This window comes from Argentina silus (genome assembly GCF_951799395.1).
Source record: "Argentina silus genome assembly, chromosome: 16".
In the NCBI taxonomy this organism is placed as follows: Eukaryota; Metazoa; Chordata; class Actinopteri; order Argentiniformes; family Argentinidae; genus Argentina; species Argentina silus.
The window spans coordinates 17,538,223-17,553,826 of NC_139670.1; the positions used below are offsets into that span (position 1 = coordinate 17,538,223).

The 15,604-nt window shown below is 38.8% G+C and overlaps 1 protein-coding gene across 1 annotated transcript; it reads right to left on the reverse strand.

The window, feature by feature from the left end:
• Positions 1-3,473: 3,473 nt before the first annotated feature.
• atxn7l3b (ataxin 7 like 3b) lies at positions 3,474-11,797 on the reverse strand. The gene is made up of 9 exons (XM_083688125.1): positions 11,654-11,797; positions 11,060-11,104; positions 10,789-10,912; positions 10,353-10,485; positions 9,966-10,137; positions 6,404-6,504; positions 6,140-6,162; positions 4,629-4,674; positions 3,474-4,294 (listed from the first exon to the last, which is right to left on the reverse strand). The coding sequence occupies exons 3-9, from the start codon at positions 10,837-10,839 to the stop codon at positions 4,215-4,217; spliced, it is 606 nt and encodes a 201-aa protein (XP_083544251.1). The 5' UTR covers positions 10,840-10,912; positions 11,060-11,104; positions 11,654-11,797; the 3' UTR covers positions 3,474-4,214.
• Positions 11,798-15,604: the final 3,807 nt, after the last annotated feature.

Here is a 15,604-nt window from a genome sequence, read left to right on the forward strand (position 1 = left end):
AGCTCGGGGATGATACCCCGAGTTTCCCACTTGTAATTACTGAGTTGGAGGGTCGTTAAAATGAATTGTTCCCACTCGTAGCTGGGAGTATTTCCGACTTGTCTTGAATGCACCATAACCTGCCAACAAGTGGAACTCCGCCCATCCACTTCTGTTGAATGTTGGATGAGGATTTCTTCAAAATAAAAGCGCCCACGTTAAACTCGCATTAGAATTGAAAGGAGTGTGTGGGAGGGGGGGGACTGAATTTCGCCTCGATGGCCAGAGGTGGCAATTTCCAATATGAGCCTTAAACGGCTCATATTGAAAAGCATGTTTTATGTTAAATCTGAAGATTGACTTGGCCAGTCAAGAACCTTCCACTTTATGGCCCTGAAAAACTCCCTAGTTGCTTGAGGTCATTGTTTTACTGTATGATGAAGCGCCATCCAATGAGTTTGGAGGCCTTTGCTTGTACTTGCTTGCAGACTAAGTTTCTGTACACTTCAGAATTCATTATGCTGCTGCCGTCAGCAGTAACATCATCAATGAAAACAAGTTTTGCAATGAAGACCAGTTCCAATGGGAGCCACACACTCACCGAACATTTTATTAGGAACACCTGTACACCTTCTCATGGTGGAGGTGGTGTAATGGTGTGGGGAATGTTTTCTTAGCACACGTTGGGCCTGTTAATACCAATCAATCATCACTTGAATGCCACAGCCTATTTGAGTATTGTTACTGACCATGTGCATCCCTTCATGGCGACAATTTACCCATCTTCTAATGGCTACTTCCAGCATGATAATGCATGTCACAAAGCAAAAGTCATCTCAAGCTGGTTTCATGAACATGACAATGAGTTCAGTGTTTTTCAGTGGCCTTCCCAGTCACCGGATCTGTATCCAACAGAACACCTTTGGGATGTGGTAGAACAGGAGATTCACAGCTTGAAAGTGCACCTGAAAAATCTGCAGGAATTGCGTGATGCAATCATGTCATCATGGACCAGAATCTCAAAGGAATGTTTCCAACATCTTGTAGAATCAATGCCACAAAGAATTGAGGCTGTTTTGAGAGGAAAGGGAGTAATTACCCATTATTAGTAGTGTTCCTAATAAAGTGCGTATATATGATATATATAATAAGCAATAATACCCCCTCCACCATGTTTCAAAGATGAGGTGGTATGCTGTGGATCTTAGGCAGATCCTTTTTCCCTCCTCACTTTACTCTTGCCCTCAATCTTCGTCTCATCTGTCCAGAAGACCTTTTTCCAGAACTGTAACCTAGTATTGATTCTAGGCTTTGCATTTGGAGTCTGCTATTGGTGTCTGTCAACATGAGGACCAAAGGGACATCAATGAAAGTCAGGGAAGCCATTATGAGGCTGAAATATCCTAAATAAATAAATTAAAAACATCACCAAAACCTTAAACTTACCAACATCAACAGTTTGGAACATTGTTAAAAGGAAAGAAAGCACTGGTGAGCTCAGAAATCACAAAGGGCCTGGTAGGCCAAAGAAGACTTCTACAGTGAACGACTGAAGAACGTTAACAATGAATGATCTGACAAGTCAATTGCCTGATTGCCTTGTAATTATGTTATATGGGGACTTGTATACATATAATAAGCACCAAAAAGTAATGAGAAATGTATTACATTGGAATTTCAAGATATATCAATCGAAACATTTCCCCATTTTCCATCACATACAATCACTGGGGCTAAATTGGGTGGGATCAACGCAGGGAGAAACCTTTAGTTATGTTATGAATGAGATTCTCCCTGCTAGTGCCATCTGTAGCTAGCCATGTGAGTTTGTGCGATGTAGCAGGCTTTGAAAGAGAGCTGTCAATCAAGTGTGCAAAGCCACACCCATACAGCCCTCAGAACTGTCTGACGAGAAAGTTGAGCCTAACAAGAACTTGTGTTTTATCATACTTTTTTTTAAATTTTGGGGAGTTAAAATTGTGGTGGATGCTTAAAATGATACTCAACTTTGACATAAACCACAATTGGAACCATTTAATGTGGACTTTCCAGACCCTTTTAGAAAACCCCCAAAACAACTGTCCCACAGATCAGGAACACTCTCCAGCAGAACAAGGTGCAAACCACTAGTTAGCCACAAAAAGAGGAGGCCAGGTTACGGTTTGCTAAAAAGTACCTACAAGAGCCTGCAGGGATCAGGAAAAAGGTCTTGTGGACAGATGAGACAAATATTAATATGTGCCAGAGTGATGGCAAGAGTGTGGGGGAAAAAAGGTACTGCCCAATAGCCACACAATAACACTTAATCGGTGAAATATGGTGGAGGGGGTGTTATGGCTTGAGCATGTACAGGCTTCCACTCGAACTGGCTCAGTGTCTTCATTGATGATGCAACTGCTGATGGCAGTAGCAGGTTGAATTCTGAAGTGTACAGACAACACTTGTCAGCCCAAGTACAAGAAAATGCCTCCAAACTCATTGGACAGTGCTTCATCATACAGCAGGACAATGACCCGAAACAAACTGCCATACTGTAGCAACTAGGAGTTTTTCAGGACCTAAAAGTGGAAAGTTGTTGACTGGCCAAGTCAATCTCCAGATTTAAATCCTATAGAATATGCATTTGCTGAAGAGGAGACTTAAGGCAAAACATCATCAAAAGAATCAAGAACTGAAGATGGCTGCAGTACAGGCCTGGCAGAGCATCACCAGAGAAGATACCATGTCCCATTACTTACACAGGGCACTGTATACAGTACGTATGTGAATTGAAATGACCCTTGATGCAGATCAAAATCACAGATTAAACTTTTAAATGCCCAGACTTGTGTAACTTGACTTGCTTGAAAAAACCTTTTCATACCATTTATAAGTTTCGAGCTGTACTTGTCTCTGTCTATCTATCTACCTCCTTATCCTCTAACCTTCTCTCATCTATTTGGGTATTCTCCCCTCTGACCATCTTTTATTCATCTGTCTATCATCCATCCAAACCATTTTTACACTTTTTCTACTACCAAAATAAGACTTTGCAAGCCCACAAAGTTTCTTCTGGATCTTCGTTTTCTAGTTATTATTCCAATTCTTCCCAGTGCAGCTCTGCGTTGCTATGACTTTTGGTTTTGATACCTCTTCAACTTTTTTTAAACATCTCGTACTTTTAAACGGGTCTATAGGAATCAACAGATGACATTTTTTAACCACCTCTTAAGCTATTCACACCAATCTAACTGTAAAATGTACCAACAACATAAGTTAAGTTTTACTAACACATTTATTATTTCTCCTGCCTGTATGAGGTTGTATTTGGTCCAATGCAACAGGATTAGATTACATTATTAGACCCATCAGGTTAACTCTGAGATTACCTGAGAAGGACTTTATTGTCAAACGTTAAAAAGTCCGGAGATGCATATTCTACTGCTAAGCTCAAAACTAAAACGTACCATTGAAATATCTTTGCTCTCAGTTCAAATCATTATTACACACCTGAGGACAGGTAACAAATCATTTATTACACTAGACCAATGAACAAACAGAGCCAGGATAGCAGCATTTTAACTATGTGAATATTTACACTATCACACCACACACAGGGTATGTGTAACCCTTTACAATGTAAACACATGATACAAAGACATCTTACAATACATGCCTAACTACCCATCCACAATGAAACTAGATATAAACCCACCGTTCACAGCAAACCTCTTGTTTGTATGATTAGGAGTTTGCCGTACATTACCAGGGGTGAATAACAAGTGTCAGGTCAGGTGTCCCTTCTCAAGCATACTTTCATTAGTTGAAGAATCATGATCTTGATTGGGTTGAATATGGACAGTTTTAGATAAATACATTGACAAACCATTAATCATGATTGTCTGTAATGTGACGAGAGTACTGGATTTAACTGTCGTTTTGTCTTCCATAATTATGCACTTTTCCAAAACCAAGTAATAAAAAAGGAAAAAAAGAAAAAAGACACTTATCGTCTGATCACATTTTACAAAGTCTGTGCATAATACACTTTCAGAGCCAAGTCTATAGAGCTATCTATCAATATGAACAAAAATAGTGAGTGTTGGCTCCATGATTTCAGAAAAAAAAAAAAAAAAGGTCATGTAAACTGCAGGGGATGTCTGGACTGCTTAGGCAGGTCAGTGGCACTATACATGTCACTAGTCCACTTAAAACAAAAAGAGCCAGACTGGATTATTAATTTTTCCATCTGTTTGTTACTGAGGAAACCCCTCGTCTTTCATCAGCATGCGCGGGCTCTCCTGGTTCTCCATACGACGTCTGGGGCCCATCATAGCTGCAGAGACAGACAGGTTTCATGCATCATCTTAATTCTCCACTCCAACCAAACTATACTGTAGCAGTGACTATCTGTTTGGATGCTAATGTAAAATGAGCTACAGTCCACAACTTACTCAGTCCAGACTGTTTGGCATTACAACAATAATGAAAGGAGTTGACTCTCACAAATAGATCTGGGACCAGGCCAGAGAGTCAGACCGTATAGCTTTAACTCACCAGCATGTGGGCAGAATTTTTTTTTCAAGCTCATTTAAATGACACAGGGTATCACATATGGTGAGTTTAGGCTATGCAACCAACTAGTAAATCTATGATTCATGATGACTTACCACTTTTATGTTTAAATGATTTGGATCTCCTGGGTGAGTTTGGATTCTGCCAGAAAAAGTAAAGACATTTTAAAATGTGTACACAAAACAAAGAAAGACTTAATTAAAGCCACAATCTGTAATTTATGAAGCCGGAAACATATCTGGAGGCAAACATAGCAAGCTTGTATAGAAAGCTCCATAGGATACTGTAAATAAAGCTAGTTTAGCTAGATTGTAGATTGTTGAATGTGATAAAATATTTGTATTTGATATTCGAGACGTGTGCAAATACAAGTAATGTGGTTAACTGTCACTAATATAGCTGAAAAATGATTTTGGAAAATAAATCTTCTAACCTGCGCTGTTTTACACACGCTCTATGTTTCTGATGATGGGGAAAGCGAAATAATGAAGAATATTCAATTATATTATGCTGGGAGTACATTTAGCAGCCAGATATTATCATTTTCATGTCAGTTTTGCAGTGCTGAACGTTTGTTTGGCTGTCTCAAGTGACGTTCCACTTTACCAGCGTATTACTATGAGGTTGAAGTATAGATTCTCAGCTTTTATTTGAGGGTATTTGTGTACATATTGCTTTCACCATTTTAAAAATGACACTAAAACACTTTTTATACATAGTCCCTGTATTTCAAAATGCTTCACTTTCCCAATACTTACTGAGGGCACTGCATTTTGCTATGTTACAAAATTCAACTTTTTGGACTACTTTAGTAACTGTCTAACCTTATAGCAATCAACTTGTGATTGGCCGAGAGGCGTTCAAAGCCATGATTTAATAACAATAATGTCATGATTAAGTCATCTATTATGATATTCCTTTTGCCACAGTTGATTTGTGTATCAGGTTCCCTTGACAACATTTGTAGTTTTGGGAACTATATTTGTCAGTGCAGGGCAGAAACCACCACAATCTATCAGGAAATAAATATTTGAAGCATTGTTTTCTTGTCACAATTTTCGGATTTGTTTTGTAACCGTTGTATGATTTATTATGATTTATCATCAATATTGTCACTTTTCAGGGGTTTGCCGGCACTACACTGCAGGTCGTGCCAAGAACTCCTCCTACGAGTGACAATATTGACGATAAATCACGGCCTCTGCCATTATTGCTTAAATGATGAATAGCTGCAAATCATTTTTTGTTGTTTTAGTTATGCTGCTCATATGCTGCTCATGTCCATCCTTGATCACTATGTATACAGTATCAGTATCAGGTTCTGCATGTGAAAATGCCACAACATGGCACATGACATAGCTCCATTTGTGTTGCTCTCTACATTTGGTCATGCTCCTCTACAGGGATCTGATATTGGTGGGTAACAACTAAATTATCCATAATCCCATTTAAAATGTTTCTTGACTTTTATTTGAAAATCAGGAGAGGCACTGGACTTCTTTAAGGCTAGATTAAGCATTTATGAAAGCAGGATGGTCAACAACATTCCTACAGAAATAAGAAAAAAATACCAATGATTAAGATGTTTCAAATAATGTAAAAGTACCTTATCTGATTTTCTCTTCTTGGCTGTAAAGCAAATGGGTAAGGGTATAGGTTTGAATAAGACATGGAAAACATTTATGGATTTATATCAAGGATTTATATACAATCACATCAATAACTCCCACTATATCCCACTGTACTTAAAAGGCAGCATAACGGAGACTGAACATTTAACTCATCATTAGAGTACATTTGACATGGAACTGACTGTCCCTGGTGGTAATCAACAGGGCACCCTGGAGGAGGGTGAAAGCTTACTCTTTACCTTTCTTTTCTGCTCCATAGGACCAGTCATTATCGTTGACATCATCATTGTCTTCCTGGTCACTCTCTGATTTGTTGTTGGTGTTGTTACCAGTGACTATTCTGTGAAAGGGAGACATGAGATTCAGTGACAATGATATGGCATCACATGTTCAATTAATACTCTAGAAAAACAATAGTGAAAACCGCATGTATCTATCACCATCTGATCAAACGTTTTTAGAGATCCCCCCTGTATTATTGCCATGATTATGGTGAAAATAAATCTATGGAGGCAAGAGATGAAAAGTGGTCAGAATATCATATCTCGAAAACAACACTAGTAGATATATGTAAGCTGTGTGACTGGCACAGGACTCGTAAGTCATTAAAAATCTATACAGTGGCCTCCGAAAGTATTGGGACAGTGAAGAATTTCTCTTCTTTTGGCTCTATACTCCAAAAGTTTGGATTTGAAATCACAATTAGAGTTAACGTATAGATTCATAGCTTTTATTTGAGGGTATTTGTGTACATATTGGTTTCACCATTTAGAAATGACAACACTTTTTATACATAGTCCCCCTATAGAGAGCCAAAGTCTCCACCCCCCTGGTATGATGCACTGATACCAGAAGTGCAAATTTGTACAGGAGACGTACCATAGAGGCTTTGTACCATCAATGACTTCACTTAAATACAAAGACTTGACATTGGTGTTATTAATGATATATAAACTTTTCAGAAAACCAACCAAGGATATAATTTTTTCGTAAAAATGTTAAGGGTACAAGCCTGCATACAAAAATAGCACTATGAACTACATATTCCAAGAACAAACACTGGCGCACAAGAGCCGCCATCACTGAACCTGATGTGATACTTTTTACAACGTGAAATAATTTGATTTAGGTTTAAAATAAGTAGTGGCGGTGACAAAAGCTGTGAAGGATGTGATAGATTGCATTTGAAACTGTATGTGATATCAGATCTGTATCTAGATATCACACTGGCTAGGCTACTCCTAAAGCCCAAACATTAGCCTAAACATAATTCCAAATGCATAAATGAACACAAACATTTTATTATTTGTGTGATGTATAATGAAATTGATAACAGCTCTATAAAATATGTAACATTTTGGCTACAGTAAAATCAATGTTTGCATGTCAATCTTCTATGAACTAACAGAATTTGTTAAATTAAGAACATTACTGTTCTAGGGGAGGAGTGGAACTGGATTGTACTCAGCATTCAAAATGCATTTCTAAAAGACTTAGTGGCTAGATAAATTGTCACGCTTTTGTTGGTGAATTGAAAACAATGAGCTTTTTTACACAGGAGCTGAATCAAAATATTGTAGCCAACTATGATCCATATTATGATTGGCAGGGGCGGAAAAAGAACAGTCAAATACAGACAGTGGGCAACTACAAATGACTTGTTGGACACAGGTAGTAAAACAGTGAAAATATAATTTGAGCCAGAGTGGAAAATGTATGACACAAACTGCGCTCTTTGCTTTGTGAGCACACTGTGTCCATGTAGCCTACTGCTGAAATGTGCGGAATCAACTGAGAATGAGTTATGAGTTATATCGCTGTGTGTTAATTCATATGCAATTTCGCTGACACACTGCCACATATATTGTTCTAAATTAAGGTTTATCCAAGGACATCATTTTGAATTTCTCCAATCAGACAATAATTTGTCCTTTTCCAAATTGAAACAACAACTCATAAGATACTCTTCACATAATTCATCCAGGTTGCCATTATTGTTAATTCTGAATGGAAAAAAGCAATTACAATAAAACTAATTAAATTAAAATATACAATTAATTTCAGCTCACAAATTGGGCAAATGCAGACACAGATATGAGCTACTGTTTCACAATAAGCCCATCCATTAGATTTGCTTAATGATGCCCACTGGTGGTTGTATTACCAAGGTGAAACACCTAAAATAAAATGTTTGGAGAAGGTCATGGTACCCCGGGGAAATCGTTGCACAAGTATGAACCTTTTAAACTCTGACCTACTGGTGACTGATATAATATATCAGTTCAATAATTGGAAAGCATATCTATAAGCAGTTAGGTAGTCTAAAACAACAAAACGAGAAGCCATACTGCAGTTCACCTCAAGCTTCTTCCTCAGGTATCTAGCACATTTCCATAGTTTGTTATGGTTTATATTCAATGCGAAATTCCTAAACCTATTATATTATTTCCCACAAAAACAAGCAGTTTTGCGAAATCTCATAGTATCACCTCAATGGCAATTCAAAGCCTTCAGTATTTATTTCCGTTCATGTCATCCTAACTTTTTACGACCCGCGGAAATAAACTTAAAAGAGGCCCACTGCAACATGTAAAACTCCCAAAAGTGGGTACAAGAAACAGCACCACTGTGAAGGATGTCATAATTAAAGAGCCTTTTGTAGCACTCTGAGCAGTCGACTGTTTTTGGAATGATCAACACCACTTACTTGACAAATGAAAAAAAACGGTATATCTAGAACGAATGTTAGTGTCAAAATACTGAACCATTCCTTTAAATAACATAAAATCATATAACTAATGAAAATGTATTAGATCTGCTGTGCATCTGTCACTGGAAATATCACTGGAGCTACACAGTACATGTGAACAGAAACTCTATCACAAAATACAGGTGTTGATAGTCTGCAACATACGTGTATTACGACAAAGGGGCAAAAGGCCTCAAGATAATCAGACACATGGCCTGATAGACTAGAAAGGTGTCCCTCTGCAGAATGGAATATTAGCAAACACTTGAAATCAAACAATTACTATGATTGGTTTCACCATTTAGAAATTGCAACCCTTTTTTATACAGCTTTCTATTTCAGGGAACCAGTAGGTGGACAGTGGAACATTGACAGCTGTTTCTGGTTAGTCAGGTGTGTTCCGTCACATAATTTCTGCAGGCATAACTGTAAATTTAAAATATTGATTCTAGCCTTTACGTTTTCCTTTGGAGTCTGCTATTGGTGTCTATCAACATGAAGACCAATCGCAAACGGCCTACTAGGCCAAGGCAGACAGTGGATTCTACAGTGGATGACCAGAGAATGCTCACCATAATTAAGAAAACCCCCAAAACGACTGTCCCACAGAACAGGAACACCATCCACAGAAGACTTCACCAGCAGAAATACAGAGGCTACACTGCAAGGTGTAAACCACGAGTTAGTTAACAGTAACCGGATACCCAGATTAGGTGTGTATGGCTGTCACTGGAACTGGCTCAACTTGTCTTCATTGATGATGTAACTGCTGACGGCAACAACAGAATGAATTCTGAAGTGTACAGAAACATCTTGTCTGCTTAAGTATGAGCAAATGCTTCCAATCTCATTGGACAGCGCTTCATCATACAGCAAGCCAATGACCCCAAACATACTACCATAGCAACTAGGGAGTTCTTCAGAGCCAAAAAGTGGAAAGTTCTAGGGTGGCCAAGTTAATATCCAGATTTAAAGAGTATAGAGCTAAAAGAAGACAAAATGCTTGCTCTTTCCAGTACTTCTGGAGGGCACTGAGTGTGTGACTGGCTAACCTGCGGTTGGCGATACGGCTGCTGTTGCGTCCCATCCCCAGGCACTTCTCCAAGTGTGGGGCGAATCGTGACGCAGCGATGCTCCGGCTGCAGTTAGGACACACACACTCTTTGTTCTTCCACTGGTTGTACACCTGCCCAAACACATCCACTCCTGGCTGGTCCACAATTTCTACCAGAAATAAAGGAAAATAAAGAAAAATTAAGAAAAGACAACATGGTATTCAAAACCAAGGGGTGCCAGAGGGCACAGACATACTCAATGACAAGTAATCAATAGATGGTATGAAAGTGTTTAATCTAGATGACTGATAAGTAGAATAAACCTCAAAGTATTCATTTTAACAAATGAATTAAGGATTAGTCGGATAGATTAGAGATACTAACCAAAGTCCCTCATGCTTTCTTGGTCCGTGTCATCCAGAAAGAAGTAGCCCTGCTTGACAGCCCTGTGGACCTCAAAGCACAGGCCAAGGCAGGCGTCCTCCACCAGGTCAGACAGGATGTCCTGAGCTAGGCCCTGCAAGGAGGGTATGGGCAGGATCCATTAGTCTACACACAATCCAAATAATCAAGCCTTTATTGGAGTATAAAACTAAATTTGGTGAAAATATAATGGAGGGTGAAACCCCCTTGCCCCCACCCCCAATTAATGGATGCAATATAGTGTATACGTAATGAATTGCAAGGCAGTGCTGCTGTATTCTTAGTTCCCTAGGCGAAAGGGAGGACAATGTTTGTATTCAACACTCTGATCTTGCAATGATGCAGGCTGTATAAAGGGTTACACATAATTTCACATATCAGAACAAAAAACGCCTACCTCCAGCTTGCTGTTGTCCAGGCTGGACATTGATACCTCCTCCATTTTCATTTGCCAGAACTAAAAGTTGAGCCGACACTTCTGTGTTCATGCTGTTGTGCAGCAAGCATTGGCCGAGACAGGGCTAGCCAGGAAGAGAGAGAGATATACTGGTATTAGCAACGTTGTATCATTTCATATGGTCCATAATAAATTGCTTTGACAGTGTAAAATACTGCGCTGGTATAACTATTGGAGAGTATGTTCAGTATTCAAAGAATGATATGCTTACAACTGCACAATGAATTGTCAGGAGAGGGACTCCACGTTTAAAAACCTGTTTTAACGAGAGAGAAAATAAAAACATTGGTGATAAACAGATCACAAAAGACGTCTGCTACTTTGTCTAATTGGCTCATAACAGATGGCAGTCAAATGGACCAGGGAGAAATAGATCGACTATTTCACCCTTGAAAATGTATACCTGGAATAAGGCATTGTTTTATTGGTGATTTGGGGTAAAATGGCAAACGACGACAATGAATTGATCTTTCATTCGTAACGACAGGGAAGTCGGTTTTTGTATCACTTGTTTGCACAGACACGATTACATTGCGGAGGACAATTTAACCACACAGATTGGATCATCATGCAATCGGAAACAATTAAATGTTACTGTGGTTTAGCCTAGGCTACTTGAGTGAAATTACTGCTAATTTGCCCAGGGATGCAGCACGAACGTTACATGAGACAGTAGCACTGCAGTTGTGCATTTTTTAAAACTCGATCCATTGCGGCAAACAGGCAAAATGAAAAGTTGTACTCCCCTATTTACCCTTTTACAATTAAAACAATTAGATACATGGTCATGAATGTGTTTATTTACCTAGGTATTTCGGCAGGCATCCATCTTTACGGCACAAGATTCAGGCCGTAGCAATCGATCGCTACGATGGTCCTGTTTCAGGCAATTGCCGTGTTCGCGAACATCGGGTTTGCGCAGTAGCCGATCAGCGCATCATCTATGGGTCAATCTGAGTGAAATCTTGTAGTGTAGTGGCGTTAGTAAACAAGCGTGATGTGTATGGCGGGTGGATAAACCCAATATTCAACGAGCGAAGTTATGAGGGGTGGATTGTGTCAGGGAGAAACTAGCGAAGCAAGCTGTCGTCTTCCTGTGCATGTACTTTGTGCTTACATAAGCCCTCTGCCGCCTGTCTTTTGACACCTGTCTGATTAGGCGCTCCAGTCATGAGTATCATCGCCTTTGGCTAGTTTTGCCTACATATTATAGTTGTTCAGAAAATGCCAACATTACATTTTCTGCATATACTGTATTGTGTCTTCTCATTAATTCGGTAGATAATGTGACCATATATACCATTTCACATGATTCCCATAATTGTTGATTTAACAAGTTAAACTGAAAGTGGAAGGTTACGGCATTTTCTGTAATGGAAGAAAAAGGTCAGTTTTAGTACAGCCAGCCATAAGCGTACGTTCTCACTGTATACACAAACAAAACGTAACATTTCTCCAAATAATTGACTTTTCCTCCCAATTATCTGTGTTGTCCATCCTCTCATACACACACAAAAAAGGAGGGCCATGTGTTTTTCATTGCAGGGCGTCAACCCTGCCAACATGCCCTTCTGCAAAGTTCATCTAGAGGTATTGTGCAGCAACTTGGCACCAGAGGGCAGGCAAGGAGGTAGAGGACAGGAGCCTGATAGAGAGTGACTGGTTTCCTAAGATCATCTTCAGCAAATTCATACTCTACCCCTATGTATCAGCATGACCAAGATAGAAGAATTTGAATACCACCAATCGTTTTTAAATACCTCTTATGGGGATACAATCCCAAACAATGTCACCATTGCTGAGAAAGGATTTCAACCAATTAACCTTCAATGTAGCATTGATAGTCATAATAAATAGCTTGCAGACAACCCGCTTCATATTCTTTAACCATGGCAGCCTTTTTCAAATAGTGTGTTTTAAGTAACTAGATTATATTTAGATAAATTCTGGATGACATGGATGCCAATGTATTTGACCACAGATTTAACTGGATTATAATGAACAGCCTCTAGAGGGCAGTCATGTATTGCCATAAATTCACATTTCCTCATGTTCAAACATAAGCCTGAACAAACAACACATACATACATACAAGCCACACTATACAAGCTACACTAAGTTGTACTTTCATCTTGCATAAAGTATAAGGAACATTACCTACTGTCTGAGAATTGTGTACTGGCTGACACCCAGCTACCACAAAAGAAAAACAGTCCTTTGCTAACTGCAACTACAACTGTACACTCAATATATATATTATATTATAATATATATATAGGTACAATATACACACTTCTCACCTCTCTACTAACAATACAAAACAAGCTGCCTCTTTTTTCCCTCTCATGTAAGCTTGTTTGTTTGGGTTAAGCAATGTAGTGTAATATTTCGTAACAGTGTCAATGTTGTTTAGAGCAGCCAACAAGTTATCAAACTCCACTCTTCTGACACCAACCACTTTTCATACTCAATTTAAATAGAAAAATCCTGTATCTCAATTCCTGTTATTTCTGTTTTTCCATGTTGTCTTGACTCATCTTTGCCTATTGTGACCCCAATCACATCATTATATTTCTGAGCTATTTGTATGATTGTGTGCTGTTTTGCCCACCTACTGGCCTAGGAGAAATTGCTAAATCTCTTTGGCTCCTGGAAGGACATGACATAATGTGGTGTACTGTCATTTTATAAAATAATAAAATACCAGGAGAACAGGCGCATACTCTAGTTCTAAACTCATCTATTTATCTTCTCTGCATGTCTCATACATCAGACAGGAATCAATCAGGCATTTCTGACCATCACCCTGTGTGTTTACACAGTAATAGTATTTAAAAGGACACAGAAATGTAGCTATATTAAATAGAAATAGAGACTGTGCTGTGATGGCCTAAAACCCTCTTCACTCCCACACATTACCACAATTCAAATTGTGACTTTGTGATTGCATCGTCCTTCACTTGTTATTACTGTTGTCTAACACATTGCCCTTTACTTCTCTGTTACCGAAACCAATGAACACTATTCACCATCATTCTCTGTGTTTCGGGTGTGTTCATCTCTCTGTGAGGTTGCCTTATTACCTCTGACTGCGGCTGGGTCAGGGGTCACACACCAGCTGAAGGGAGGGTCTCCTTCACAATGATCGGTGTAAACATGGTTGATGAAGATAAGAGATGTAGTCCTCGGCTGACAGTTCACAAACCACAACAACCCTGAAGGGAAATTTTAACACAAAAAAAACAATTTGATCTGTATCAGACAAAGAATTAGTAGGGGATCCTCTAGTCAGATTGTGACTGCACAGAGACCGCATACAGTCCAATTTTGGTAAAATGACATTGTGTCTGCAACTGCATATTTGTTTTGTTATATTTATCATTAAAACAAAACAATCAAGGGATCCTCAATGTCTGCTGACATATTTAATCAGAATGTTTTCTGTTGCCAAACATGCCAATATGAGGAAGAGCTAGTGACTGATCACCACACCACAAACATCTGTCTAACCATGTACACTAACGTCTGGTTTTAAACATGTTCAGTATTAATTTTCAGATGTCATAACATGAATGAGCAATACACAGACTGCTAAATGTTAAAGTACATTTATTAAGCAACTACAGCTTGCTCACAAAGTCGTGACTCAGGGGTTCTAATCGAACAACAATACATCAAACGATACATTTTCAATTGATAAAAAACCTGAATGTCATGTAGTTTTTTTTTTACCAAGCTGCTCAGATTTTCATCATTGTCAATTGCCCCATCATGGAAAATTCATTGGAACAGATAACCATTATATCATTTTGCTCATGTTTATAGCCATCTTGTAACCAGGTCCAGCCAATGAGAAGTTAAAACTCATGTTTTATCAGGTGGATGTCTCAGCACTGGGATGGACCAGTTGCTGCACCTGATTCAGAGCAACCTAGTTCCTGCGGCTCCACCTGCTCTGCAAGACACCATTGAGGCTCAACTGAGGGGGACCATCGACCCTTTTCTGATGAGTGAGGTCTTCGGTGTAGACATATACAGTACCAGTCAAAAGTTTGGACACACCTTGCCAAGAGTGTGCAAAGCTGTCATCAAAGCAAAAGGTGGCTACTTTGAAGAATCTAAAATATAAAACATTATGGTTTGTTTCACATTTTTCTGTTTACTACATAATTCCATATGTGTTCCTTCATAGATTTGATGTCTTCAATATTAATCTACAATGTAGAAAATAATAAAAAAAAGAAAGAATGAAAAACCATTGAATGAGAAGGTGTGTCCAAACTTTTGACTGGTACTGTACATCGAGGCCTTGCGTATCACACAAACTTTCTTGCCCACCAATGTATAAAGTAATTTGGGTCTGTTGAAACGTTGGATGATAAAGTGTTTGTTAAACTGTGAGTTTGCCTTACCTTTCTAACCACCCATCAGTGGTAACAGATTGGCAGACAAAGGACCTTACAAGTCATGTTGTTTTATTCATTAAAAATAATACATTACAAATGAATGCTTGATTGGCACAATACATTAATGATGTCAGTATGACTATTATGGGATTTTAATGCAGTGCATAACTTTAACCATTTCTGGAAAGCAAGTTACCATAAGCATTGCGCATAAAAGGAAGAATTGCATTATTTGACATCAAGGTTAGTTTTCGAAGCATTTGTAAGTGCATAAATAAAACATGAATAACTGGCTCCTGATCCTGACTCCGGGCTTGTATGCCACCAGAACCCGAAGTGCTTGTTGGAGA